At 55.6% G+C, this 12,542-nt stretch overlaps 1 protein-coding gene across 27 annotated transcripts in view; it reads right to left on the bottom strand.

Annotated features, from left to right (window-relative positions):
- Positions 1-2,719: 2,719 nt before the first annotated feature.
- IMPDH1 (inosine monophosphate dehydrogenase 1) overlaps positions 2,720-12,542 on the bottom strand; it is a 65,080-nt gene continuing 55,257 nt past the window's right edge. For 19 of the 27 annotated variants that reach the window (XM_078343828.1, XM_078343829.1, XM_078343827.1 and 16 more), the window contains 13 exons: positions 11,795-11,896; positions 11,601-11,675; positions 11,117-11,323; positions 10,880-10,967; positions 9,192-9,391; positions 7,424-7,514; positions 7,094-7,189; positions 5,629-5,772; positions 5,399-5,543; positions 4,911-5,054; positions 4,734-4,817; positions 4,155-4,171; positions 2,720-3,472 (listed from right to left, as the gene is read on the bottom strand). In XM_078343828.1, coding sequence (XP_078199954.1) covers positions 3,372-3,472; positions 4,155-4,171; positions 4,734-4,817; positions 4,911-5,054; positions 5,399-5,543; positions 5,629-5,772; positions 7,094-7,189; positions 7,424-7,514; positions 9,192-9,391; positions 10,880-10,967; positions 11,117-11,323; positions 11,601-11,675; positions 11,795-11,896 — 1,494 coding nt within the window. In that variant the 3' untranslated portion in view covers positions 2,720-3,371. The remainder of the gene's footprint in view (positions 3,473-4,154; positions 4,172-4,733; positions 4,818-4,910; positions 5,055-5,398; positions 5,544-5,628; positions 5,773-7,093; positions 7,190-7,423; positions 7,515-9,191; positions 9,392-10,879; positions 10,968-11,116; positions 11,324-11,600; positions 11,676-11,794; positions 11,897-12,542) is intronic. The other 8 variants (XM_078343839.1, XM_078343844.1, XM_078343846.1 and 5 more) reach the window with 3 other exon arrangements.

Below are 12,542 nucleotides of genomic sequence, written 5' to 3'. Positions count from 1 at the left end.
GGGGGCAAGGGTGGCTGCCTAGGCCAAGTCCCTGCAGCTCCACCTGGCCCTCGGCTTTAACACGCTGGCTGGGAGAGTGCACCGAGCCATGTCCTTCGAGGTGGCTCTCCTTGGGTGGCTACACCTTTGCACAGACGCTGCTGACCACAGGCTGGGGCCTGGGGCACCACAGCAGCACGGTCCAGCACTTGTGGGGCCGTATCTTCACCAACCTGGTGGTGGGCAGCCTGGACCGCATGGTGCTGGGTGTGTGCCAGGGAGGGGTGAAGGGGTGCCTGTGCTGCACAGACCTGGCTGGACTCCAGGTAGGCAGGCAGTTCTGCTGACCGAGGCAGCTCTGATCTGCATTTCTCCCAAATGTGGTTCTGGGCTGCCTCTGAACATCCACCTGCTGTGGCCTTCCTACCCAGAGTCTCCCTCCCTTTGTCCCACTTGAGCCTCCTGCACGGTGGCTGAAATTGCAACACAGAGTGAGTGTGTTGCCTGGGTCCACACTTACATGAGTTTACTGCCCAGGCAAGGGGAGGACACATAAGACACAGTAAGACTCATTTACTCACACCTGTAATCCCAGCACTTTGGGAGGCCGAGGTGGGTGGATCACCTGAGGTCAAGACTTTGAGGCCAGCCTGGACAACCTGGTGAAACCCTATCTCCACTAAAAATACAAAAATTAGCTGGCTGTGGTGGTGTGTGCCTGTAATCTCAGCTACAAGGCAGCCACCCTTGCCCCCAGCCAGGGCAGGAGCAGGAGCAGGAGCAGGAGCAGGAGCAGCAGGTAGGGTCAGGATGCCCTGGGAGGCCCGGGCTGCAGTGCAGGTGTGTGGAGCAGGAGAGTCAAGTTAACCTCACATCAGGGGGCAGCAGTGGAGCCATCTCTGGTGCACCCTGGGGGACGGAGCAGGGTGGAGTGCAGTGGTACAAACTCGGTTCATTGCAACCTTCACTTCCCAGGTTCAAGTGACTCTCTTGCCTCAGCCTCCTGAGTAGCTGAGATAACAGGCACCCGCCACCATACCCAGCTAATTTTTGTATTTTTAGTGAAGACAGGATTTCACCATGTTGGCCAGTTTGGTATCAAACTCCTGACCTCGGGTGACAGAGCAAGACTCTGTCTCAAAAAAAAAAGAAAGAAAAAAGACTCATTTACTGAGCACCTGTAACCTTCCATGTTCTCACGGAATCCTTGCAATGAAGCCTGGAGGTGGGTGCTGTGTCATCTGCTTTGCTTAGGACACATACTGTGGCAAGTCTCCGACCATGTAACTAGATGCACAGAATTCCTCTAAAACAGTAATTCTCTAACCTTAGTATGTATCAGAATTGAGGGGCCGAGTAGCAACCCAGAGGCCCAGAGCTGATCCTCCTATGGCAAGCCTAGGACTTGTTCGTTACTAGCTCTCCAGGTGATTCTGACATGCACCAAACTTCCAGGGCCACTGTTTTAAACTCCCCTGGAAGGGCCACACCAGTGCTACCATACCTCAAGTTAGGGGAGATGACCTACAGTAATTCATCCGGTTGGTCCGCTCTATTGACCAACTAGGTTTGTTTCAAAAGGGAACTTCTCCCTTTGAACCTCTCATGCCCCTGATTCAGAGTGACTTGGCATTTACCTGAAAACCCTTGGATCTTTCACATCTCAATGGCTGGTCAAGCTGCCATTGATTTTTGTAAACCAATGCACAAGACAGACCATGGAACGTGGCTGTTGTGGTCCATCCCATCTCCTGGGACCTGGGCGTTGTCCCCCCCTCCCAGCTGGGTTACCTGATTCAGGTGCTCATCAAAACACCAGGACACAAAGCCTCCCGGGACTGTCAATGACCCATTCACTTTGCAACAACTCCTGGAGCAGATGTTGAACCAGCTCTGAGCCACCTGATACTCCTGCTGTCCAGCTCTTTCCTTCTTGTCCCTGGAAGCACAAAGCTAAAAAATGATGCCGTGAGAGGCTGGGTCCTGAGCACATGGCTCTCTGGGCCAAAGAGGCCTGGGAGACGGCAGGCGTTGGCATGGCATGCCAGCAGGGAGCTGAGGGGCCCCTCCCTTAGCCACAGGAGTGTATCCAGCTCTTCTTGGCCTGCTCATTCCTGCTGCCTGAGCATCCCCTGGCCACCTTCCCTGCCTCTGCCTACTTGAATAGTGTCTGTACCTTCAATGGACAGCTTTGTGCCCACTGCCCAAGCACAGAGACACAGGAAGGCAATGTGAATGTTTCAAAACAGCTCAACTCTACGGGGTATTCAGCAGCCCATGTGACAGTGCTGTCTCCACCAGCAGGAGTGGAGGCTGGGAGGTGGGTCCTGACCCACTCTGCTTTGTACCTACAGGTGTTTTGGCAGATGAGACCACAGGCCCTGGCCATGCTGTCCTTCCACCTGTGCCCTAGCTGCACCACATGGCATGATGAGGCTGTGGTGGACGTACTGGCAGCCGACTGTGAGGCCCCAGCACTGGAATTCTACCACCGTGATGACTCCCCGCGATGCTGCCTGGCTGCGAGCTGCTGACCAGCTTGCGGCAGGTGAACTTGCCAGTGTGGCACCAGCCTGGGAGACCTCCCGACGTGGGCCCCACCTGTGCCAGCACCCCCCCATGCCGCCCACACTACTGCAATGCCCTCATCACCTTCCTGGGGACACAGGGCCTGGCACCACATTCCCCAGCCCAACTCTGATGGGGCTCCAGCCACCCAATGGACAGGGGACACAGAGGATGGTGGAGATGTTGAGACCTGCTTGATTTATTCTGATTATTTAATATACAATGACACGATTGTAATCCCAAAGTGTGCAAAGTTAAAGCCTTCAACTGCAGCTGAGGAGAGGGCAGGAATGGTACACCTGGGGATGGTGGTGAGTCAGGAATGATGGGCAGGCGGCCATGACCAGGGCAGCCTCCTCCCCAGGGACAGGGACAGGGGAGTGGCCTCAGGAGCAGGACCCAAGAGTAGCCCAGGGCCGGGGAAGGGGGCAGATACCTCCCCTTGGCCTAGGTCAGGAGCTCAGAAGTGTCACATGGCTGAGGGGGCAGCGGCCCAGGAACAGGGCCAGAGGCAGGGCCAGGAGAGCACCATTTCCTAGGGGGCTGGGGGCAGGGAGGTGCCCTACAGGAGAAGCCAGGAGGGGCTGCCTGCCCCTGGGGTGGGGGCCGGGCTGGAGCAGGCTGCAGCAAGAAAGACCTGAGGCAGGCGCAGGGCCTGAGAGCCTGGCTGGCTGGGCTCGGGCGGGGGCTCCCAGGGCAGCCTGGCCCAGGGAGCAGACCTGACTCTGGGGGATGCCCAGTGAGGGGCCACAGGCCCCTCAGAACCTCCCCCCTCTCTCCCTGGAAAGGAGCTGGGGAACCCGTAGTGCAAATCTGTGGACCACTCAGTTATGGAGGGAAGCTGCGTCTGAAGGCAGACACTGGGGTGTGCCCCCTCCACCACCTCGGCCTCCGCTGCTGTCCTCAGTACAGCCGCTTCTCGTAACTGTGGGGACAAGGCAAGAGGGAGAACCAATGTAGGTGTGCGGATCCTGCTCCTGCCCAAAACCCTTTCCCCAGGGCCCCCAGATGCGGGAGAGAGCAGAGAGCTAAGGAGCTCTGGGATCTCAGCCGTAAGGGGTGGGAGGAGGGCCTTGAGCAGGCCCTGGGCCTATCCTCCCCAGGCCAGCGATCCCTGAAGAGCCGTGCTGGGTTCAGCATGCTCCTTTGGGCCATCACCACATCTGAGTGGACTGTCCTCAGTGCCCAGGGTGAAGAGACAGCTCAGACAGGCACGGCACATCCTCATGGAGCAAGCTCCAACCCGGAGCCGAACCTCTGCTGCCCGTGTCTGCACCCAGCCCCAGCCCTGCAGGCACAGTGGCCTAGACTGCTCGTGGTCACTGGGTCCAGTCTAAGACGGAGCAGCCTTAGGCCTGAGCTCACGGGTGTCTCTCTGCAGCCAGAAAGGGATCTGTGTTTCAGCGGGATGAGTGGCCACCACTGGTTTTTTCCACCATGGTGCTAGATATAGAGGGCTTGGGGGGCCCAACCCGGGGTCCATGTCTCATGACTACACCCCAGCGCCCTCCCACCCTCACCCAGTACCCACCCCCCTACAAGCCCAGGTCCCACCCAGACTGCCCCTGCTCTACTCTACGCTTGGCCCGGGCAGCGCGGTTACTTACACGGCAGAAAGGTATAGCTATGGGAGGGTGGGGCGGAAAGAGACACAGGTTAGACACCCGCTGATGCCTGGGGACAGGGCTCCTGACCAGGGCGGGGCACATGCCTGCAACTACCGCTGCCAATGAGCACTGCCCCCGCCCGTGGATGCCCCAGTGCCAGCCCTGGCATCCGTCTCTCTGCCCTTGTCCCCGCCAGAGGGGTCATACCCCCATCTTTTTCCTGCCTGCCTGGTGCCACCACCAGCAAGAACCCAGCACCACCAGCCCCTACCACCAGCCACCAAGCTTCCTGAGCAAGCAAGGGCTGACAGTCCAGATGCAGTGAGTGGCCACACCTCCTGTGCCCTGCTCAGGAGAGGCCCCCAAAGGAGGAGAGCGCCTGCCTGCATGGGGGCTAGAGGACAGGGAACAGAGGGCTGGGCCCTGGAGGAGAGGGCGACAGGCCATTCTGTAGCAGCATCTGTCCCTGCTGCAGGTGGTCCATGGGGGTCCCTGGAACCTCAGCCTGGCCTCAGAACCTTGGCCCCACCTGCCCAACCCGCTGCCTGCAGGTGAGAGCCGAGGAGGCCACACACTTACGAGTGCAGGCCATGGACGCCACCCTCGATCTGGGCCGACATGGTCCGCTTCTCAAACTTGAGCTCTCCTGAGTACATCATGGACCTGGGAGGCAGGGAGGTGGAGCAGGTCAAGGCCACCAAGGGTGGAGAAGAGAGAGAGAAAGGAAGCAGGAGCCGCCCCAGTCTCAGCACTCACCGAAGGACAGACAGGCTGCGGGCTCCAATATCCTGGCAGCCATGCTGGATGCCTGCTATGAGGTAGGGCACGAACTTCTGAATAGACCCTTTGTCCTGGATGGAGCCTGAGACACCCTGTGCAATCTTCACCTTATCCCCCTCGCTGCATGGAGGGTGGGAGACTGAGTCCAGCAGCGTGACACTCAGAGGACCCCACCCAGTCAGATTAGGGGCCAGCCCACCCCTAAGAGCACCACAGGGGATTCTGATGGGGAAATCAAGCTCAGAGGACACCGCCCAGGAGGGTCCCCCAGGCTGCTCCTTGCTGGGCAGGTAGCCCTGAGTCAGGTGGCCCAAGGACAGAGCCTATATCTACTATTTATCCCCTGTGCCTCGGTTTCCAGAACCACCATATGGGACTGGTTGCCATCTGGGGAAGTCAGTGGTGTGGGTGGCCCTGAAGGGTTGTGGGATGATCTGCCCAGGTGGGGCCCAGGGGCAGGGCACCTGAAGTATCGTTTCTGGCTGCTGCTGCTCTTCTCCATGGCATCCAGCGAGCCCATGCCCCGGTATTTCTTGAGCCGCACTCCGTCTGAGAAGAAGTACTCACCGGGGGCCTCCGTGGTGGCGGCCAGCAGGGAGCCCATCATCACTACAGTGGGCAAGGGATTAGTGCCTCCAGCCCACAGCCTCCTACTGCCCCCACCTGCTCAATCCCCAGCACATTCTCCCCTCACCTGTGGAGGCTCCAAGGGCCAGGGCCTTGACCACGTGCCCCACGGTCTGGATGCCGCCATCAGCTATGATGGGCACACCAAAGCGCCGAGCATACTCGGCCACCTTGTACACAGCAGTGCCCTGGGGCCGACCGCAGGCCATCACTGCGGGGGGGGGGGGGGGTGGAGTGCACAAGGCAGAGAAGAGTCAATGGCAGCTCCAGGGCCAGGCACAGGACTAGGCCAGCTCTTCCTCCCATGCACCACCTCTACTCGGGAAAAGGGACAGGACTAGACGGTGTTCCTGAGCCATAACATAGGCACTGGCACATAACACCAGGATGAATGTCACTCCAGGGATCTGGGCCACCCCACCCCTAAGAGCATGGCAGGGGATTCTGATGGGGGAATCAGAAGTGGCTTTCAGAGCCTGTCACCCCAAGACAGGTGACTCCAGCCCACCTGCTCCCAAGGCACAAGTTCCCCTTCAAGGCTTTTGTTTGCAAAAACTGTTACTAGAGTTAGGTGCTATGGTCCCCTTTGGGATACTGGTTTGTATTTCTTTAAGTCTAACTGTCCAAGGCCCTTCAGTGTCAGGTTTAGGTGGGGACTGAAATGAACCAGCACCTATCTAGAGATGGATGCAAAGCTGGATAAACCAGAGATGGGGCCTCTCATTGGTTTTGTCCCTACTCTACTCTAAGGCTTTGAATAGTGCCTGAGACAAGTAGGTGTCCAATTAATATTTGTTATGTGAGTGAGAAAGGGTCCTCATTTCACCATGGTGGTCAGCTAAGGCGAAGGGCACTAAATTAAAAAGCAGAGGCTCTGAAGACCAACAGGGAGAGCTGTTTAGGGCAGCAAAGGCCAAAGGTATCACTCAGTGTTTTGGAGAAATGACCTTCACAGGAGGGGCCGGGTACATCTCCTCAGGCAAAGCCAGGACCCCAGTCCTCCAGGCAGCCACCCTACAAGTCAGACACCAGCCTTCAGGAAGCACCTCCTTAGTAACCACATGGGGGACACATGTCAGGGCCCTCCTTCCCTCTTTGTGTTCAGGAACCTACCCTGCAAAAGAGCTTTGTAATTAGGTGGAGCTCCCACCCCCCAACCTCACGGTGATGCGGGGGTATAATATATCCTTACATGTTCAGGGACATGTTGTCTCTGTATCTTAAATATCTGCCTTGTCACAAATCGAATCAAACCCTGAGCTTCCAACAATCCCCTTGGACAGTTACACCAGCCCCAGGCCCCAGGTGGGGCCCCCTTGACCGCACTCTGAGAAGTAGGCTGGAGCTCTCTCGTCCTGCTTACACCTGCCTTCCCCTAAGTCAGTGGGCCCAACGGTGGGGTCCAGGCCTGGATCACCCCAGAGCCCACCATGGCAGAACAGAGCCTGGCAGAGAGAGCACTCGATATGCAGCTGGGGAACAAGGGCGAGGCCCCCAGGTCAGCGGGCACTCGCTCACCTCCTGACACCCACCTTCCTGGGTGATGCAGATGGAGCCGCAGCCCATGCCCACGCGCAGCCCGTCCACACCAGCGTCAATCAGGTTCTTGGCCTGGGCTGCTGTCACCACTGGAGGTGGGAAGGGGCAGAGGAACAATGTGAGGATAAGATGCCCCTGCCTGCCCAACAGCTTCCTGGGACCCCAGTGTAGCACCCCCAACCCCCTTATGGTGACCAAAGTCCATCACGCTCCCTGCTGCCCATGCCAGGAGCCATGCCATCACCTAGGGAAGCTGAAGGGCAGGAAAGGGTTACTCAGTGGAGGGGCAGGAGCAGTGGGGAGAGAGGCGACCCTGCACTCACCGTTCCCCCCAATCACCTGGAGATGGGGGTACTTCTGCTTGATGTAATGCACCATGGCAATCTGATACACTGAGTTCCCTTGGGACGAGTCCTGTGAGAAGGGATGGAAGCGCTTGGACTTAGATAGCTGAGGACTCTCAAGGCAGAAGGGAGAGCCTGAGTGGATGAACCCCTAAAATCCTGTGAAAACCGTTATGAGAATCCTCTTCCGTTTTTTTTTTTTTTCCTGGAAATTCACTTGACAACTTTTACTTGATTCTCAAAGGGGACTGTGTCCCCAAAAGGTTAACCACCAATAATGTAGTTTTAGAGTAGATATGGCCTTAAATTTTTTTTCTTTTTTGAGACAGAGTTTCGCTCTTGTTGCCCAGGATGGAGTGCAATGGCACGATCTCGGCTCACCACAACCTCTGCTTCCTGGGTTCAAGCGATTCTCGTGCTTCAGCCTCCCAAGTAGCTGGGTCACAGGCATGCACCACCACGCCCGGTTAATTTTGCATTTTTAGTAGAAATGGGGTTTCTCCATGTTGGTCAGGCTGGTCTCGAACTCCCGACCTCAGGTAATCCACTTGCCTCAGCCTCCCAAAGTGCTGAGATTACAGGCATGAGCCACCGAGCCCACCCGGCCGATGAGGCTTTTTACATTCACTGTACAGACTGATCCTTACAGCAAGGAGAAACTGCCTGGAGCCGTATCCTCTTCCCACCAAGTCACTAACCAAATGAAATGACTTAACTTCTTTAAGCCTGTTTCTTCATCTGAAAACAAAATGGCGACTGTCCCTCAAGGGGCTGGTATACATAACGGTCTTGACGCAGTGCCTGGCAAACAGGCAGTTCTCAGTGAACATGAGCTAAATTATTAGGGTCAACTTATGAGCCAAGAAGGCCCTCAGAGGCCTTTGTTTGCAGCCTGTTGTGAGCTGCTGAGAGTGCCAGTGACCCTCCTATTGTGATTTTCCTGCTAGTCCTAGAATACAGATAAATCTAGATATATGGTCCAGATCATTCACAGGGGGATCATAAGTTTTGATCCTCATTCTAGTTCCCTTTGCTGGGGGGTGGTCTTGATTTGCATTTGTTGCTTACAGCAATTTGTCATTTTTTCAAAGACTCAGTATGTACTTGTGCTTGTTGGTTAAATGGGCATACTGCATACTGGTGAGAACCGGGCTCCAGGGTACCTAATACCCTCATGGTGAAAACTGTGGCTGATGAGAAATTTCTCATCCTTCCTCGCCCTCCCAGCCTCGCCCATTTTGGAGTCCCCAGTATGTATTATTTCCATCTTTATGAACATGTGTGCCTTCTGTTTAGCTCCTTCTTATACGTGAGGGCATGCAGTATTTGGTTTTCTGCTTTGGAGTTAGTTCACTAAAGATAACGGCCTCTAGCTCTGTCCATGCTGCTGCAAAGGACAGAGTTTCATTCTTTCTCGTGGCTGTGCCATTGGAGAATTTTAATTTGCTTGTTTTCTTTCTTTGTATCTCAGATGACACAAATCGCTTGTTTTTTGAGATGGTCTCGTTCTGTCCCCAAAGCTGGAGTGCAGTGGCACGATCCTAGCTCACTATGACCTTGAACCCCCAAGCTCAGGTGATCCTGCTGCAGACACTCCTAATTCTGACACCAGGGAGCACTTGGAAACAGAGAGGAAGAGTAGCAAGGGAGGGGCACAGGATTAATCACAGGTGAACCTGGGTCCTCATGAACCTCCACTCTGCTGAACCACCCAACCACCTTCCCCACCACCCAGGAGGGACCTTACCAAAACTATGACATCGACGCCTGCCTGGGTGAGCAGGTCCAGGCGGTATTTGTCATCCTCACGGGTGCCCACAGCTGCCCCGCACAGCAGCTGCTTGTGGGAATCCTTGGAGGCCAGAGGGTAGTCTCGGTTCTTCTTCAGGTCGGTGCGGGCGATGATGGCCACCAGTTCATCATGATCATTGACAATAGGCAGCTTCCCTGACAAGGAATGCAGGGGTGAGAGGAAGAAGCAGGTTTGGCAGGAAGGGGTTTGGGAAGTGTTGGGGAGGGTGAAGATGCAAGTGAGACCACGCGAGAGATTCCACTGAAGTACCTCAGGCAGCCACTAGGTGACAGCACCCCCCAGAAAGTGTTCCTAGGGACACAGACCTCTTCCCAAATAACAGGGAGCAAAGAAACCTCTCAGCCCAGCAGGTTCTGGCGGGTGTGTGGATGGGCAACAACATGACCTGGGATGGGCAGCCCCTGAGCACTGGCAGCCTTTCACCTGCTGGGCCACAGTGGCCGAAATCTCCTAGCCAGGAGTGAAGCTGCCCTGTAGGGAGAAGCATGTGCCCTATCCAAAACAAACTCCGAAGAACCCTCCAGCATGGACCAGGGATGCATTTCCAGTGTAGGCAACAGTGACCTGGTGAATATTTTATTTTTCCCTTTTTTCTAAAAAGCCAAAGTTGGCCGGGCACGGTGGCTCATGGCTTCCTCTCTTTCGGAGGCCGAGGCCAGTGGATCACTTGAGGCCAGGAGATCACTTGAGGCCAGGAGTTCAAGAACAGCCTAGCCAATATGGTGAAACCCCATCTCTCCTAAAAATACAAAAAAATTAGCTGGGTGTGATGGTGTGCACCTATGTCCCAACTACTAGGGAGGCTGAGGCAGGAGAGTTGCTAGAACCTGGAAGGTGGAGATTATAGTGAGCTGAGTAACACTGTACTCAAGCCTGGACAACAGAGCAAGACTCCATGTCATAAATAAATAAATAGCCAAAGTTGTGGCCAGGCATGGTGGCTCACACCTGTAATCCCAGCACTTTGGGAGGCTGAGGAGAGCAGATGGCTTGAGGCCAGGAGTTCAAAACCAGCTGGGCAACATGGTGAAACCCCATTTCTACTAAAAACACAAACAAAAAAAAAAAATTAGCTGGCGTAGTGGCACACACCTGTAATCTCAGCTACTTGGAAGGCTGAGGCATGAGAATCGCTTGAACCCAGGAGGCAAGGGTTGCAGTGAGCCAAGATCGCCCCACTGCCCTCCAGCCTGGGTGACAAAGTGAGACTCTGTGCCAAAGTTGTTTCTAGCTAGTAAATATAGAAGCAGCTCCAATGTCAAATAAATTTAACTGCAGGACTTCTCAGAGCCTTTAATACGCTAATGTGTAATTCTTTATGCAAGATAGGGGATAGGGAAAGGAGTTGCTTCTCAGGCTTTTAAGACCACAGAGGCTTTGTTTGTGATGAGCATCTCACAGGACTAGTTTTGGGGAACATACTGTGAAGATCCTGCATGAGGGACAAGCTTCCCTAAGCCAAGAGAAGGATGGCAGGAATTGTGCTCTGACCTGCCTGAGGTTATTCAAACCTTTTCCAGGGCCCAGTCTGGTTGCTGGGAAAACCTGCGAAGCTCTGAAGGAACGGGGCTGTGGACAGGGAGTTAAGCTGGGGGTCAAGTTTTCAACTAGCTCCCTGGTACCTTTCTTGCTACGCTGCAGGATCTCATTTGCCTCTTTCAATGTCACGCCTGCTGGAGCCACCACCAGCTCGATCCTTGGTGTCATCACCTGTGGGGCCAGGAACATTTGCCTGCAGGTTGGCAGGTGAGAGAGAAGGAGCCAGGCCTCCCTCTGGTCCCTGGTCACAGGCACCAGTCTGAGGCCCCAGCGTGAGGGTCCTCTCTGCACCCAGCCCTGTTTCCCTGCCCTGCAGGTACCTCACTGAGGAGGGTGGTGTGGTCCTTCTCAGCAAGAAAGTCGATGTCTCGGGAGGTGACGATGCCTACCAGCTTGCTGCCCATGGTGCCCGTCTCGGTGATGGGGATGCCAGAGAAGCCATGCCGCATCTTGGCCTCCAGCACGTCACCCACAGTGTGCGAGGGGCTCAGCACCACGGGGTCCGTGATGAAGCCCTGTTCAAACTTCTGTGGGCAGAGATGAGGGGAGGAAAGGCTGAAAGAAAGCCCAGGATGATGTCTGGGCTGGCCACAGGGAACAGAGAATGCAGCTGTGCCGCAGAGAAGCCGGGACCCTCAGTGGGATGAGGAACCAATGGGAAAATGAGGGTTTGGCCCCATGACCCCACTGAGAGGAAGGACGCCCAGGGAGTGTCGCAGTGCAGGGCTGGCAGGGGAGGCTGGGAGGGCCTCTGAGGTGGGCACTGCCAGGTGGCATCTTGCTGGGGACAGTCCTTGTACTTGCCTTGACCTTCCGCACCTCGTTGGCCTGGAACTCTGGGGTGCAGTTGTGGTGAATGAAACCAATACCTCCCATCAGCTGATGTAGAAGGGAAGGGTGGTTAGAGCTGGGGCCCATCTGTCCTCAGCCCTGCCCCTCAACACAGCCCGCCAGTCAGTTCCCATGCCCTGGAGTCCCCACACAGGTGTGTCACTCACAGCCATTGCAATGGCCATGTCAGCCTCTGTCACAGTGTCCATGGGGGAGGAGATCAGCGGCGTCTTCAGCGTGATCTTCCGGGTCAAGGCTGAGGTCAGGTCCTGAGGATGGAGGCACAGCCCATGTGAAGACTTATTCACCAACTCCTACATATACCCAGCACCAGGACAGGCCCTGGGGATACGGCAGTGAACAAGGTGGATGAGGTCCCTGCTCCTCTAACGGAGCTTATGTTCTACTTTGGAAAGAAAGATGACAGACAGGACACACGCTCAAGATGACTTCAGTCAGGATGAATGCTGCAGAGAAAAACAAGAAGGCCAGGTGGCAACCAGGTGACTGGGGAAAGCCTCTTTCCAGGGAGGGGACTGGTGGGAGCCGATCAAGTAGAAGTCAGAGGGCTGTCACTCCCGGCTGAAGGGGCTAAGTGCAAACCTTCCTCAGAGTCCAATTCTTTTGGAGGCACATTTAAGAAAGAAAAAGAAGGTCAGGGGAGTGGAGGGCAGGGAGAGGCACGAGGAAGGTAGGGGCAGCATGCATGGCCTCAAAGACCATGGAGAGAAGCTCAGATCCAACTCCAAGAGAAGCCATTGGAGGGTCTTGACAGAGACATAATCTGATTTATGTTTCAAAGAGGTCACTCAGGCTCCAACATGGAGAACGAATTCTGGGTGACAAGAGCCAAGGTGGGCAGAGGCGCGGAAAAGTCTTTTAGGCGTCCAAGAAAGCAAGTGACTAATGGTCTGC

Source organism: Callithrix jacchus, chromosome 11 (assembly GCF_049354715.1).
Source record: "Callithrix jacchus isolate 240 chromosome 11, calJac240_pri, whole genome shotgun sequence".
NCBI lineage: Eukaryota > Metazoa > Chordata > Mammalia > Primates > Cebidae > Callithrix > Callithrix jacchus.
This window is presented reverse-complemented; position numbering and strand designations above follow the sequence as displayed.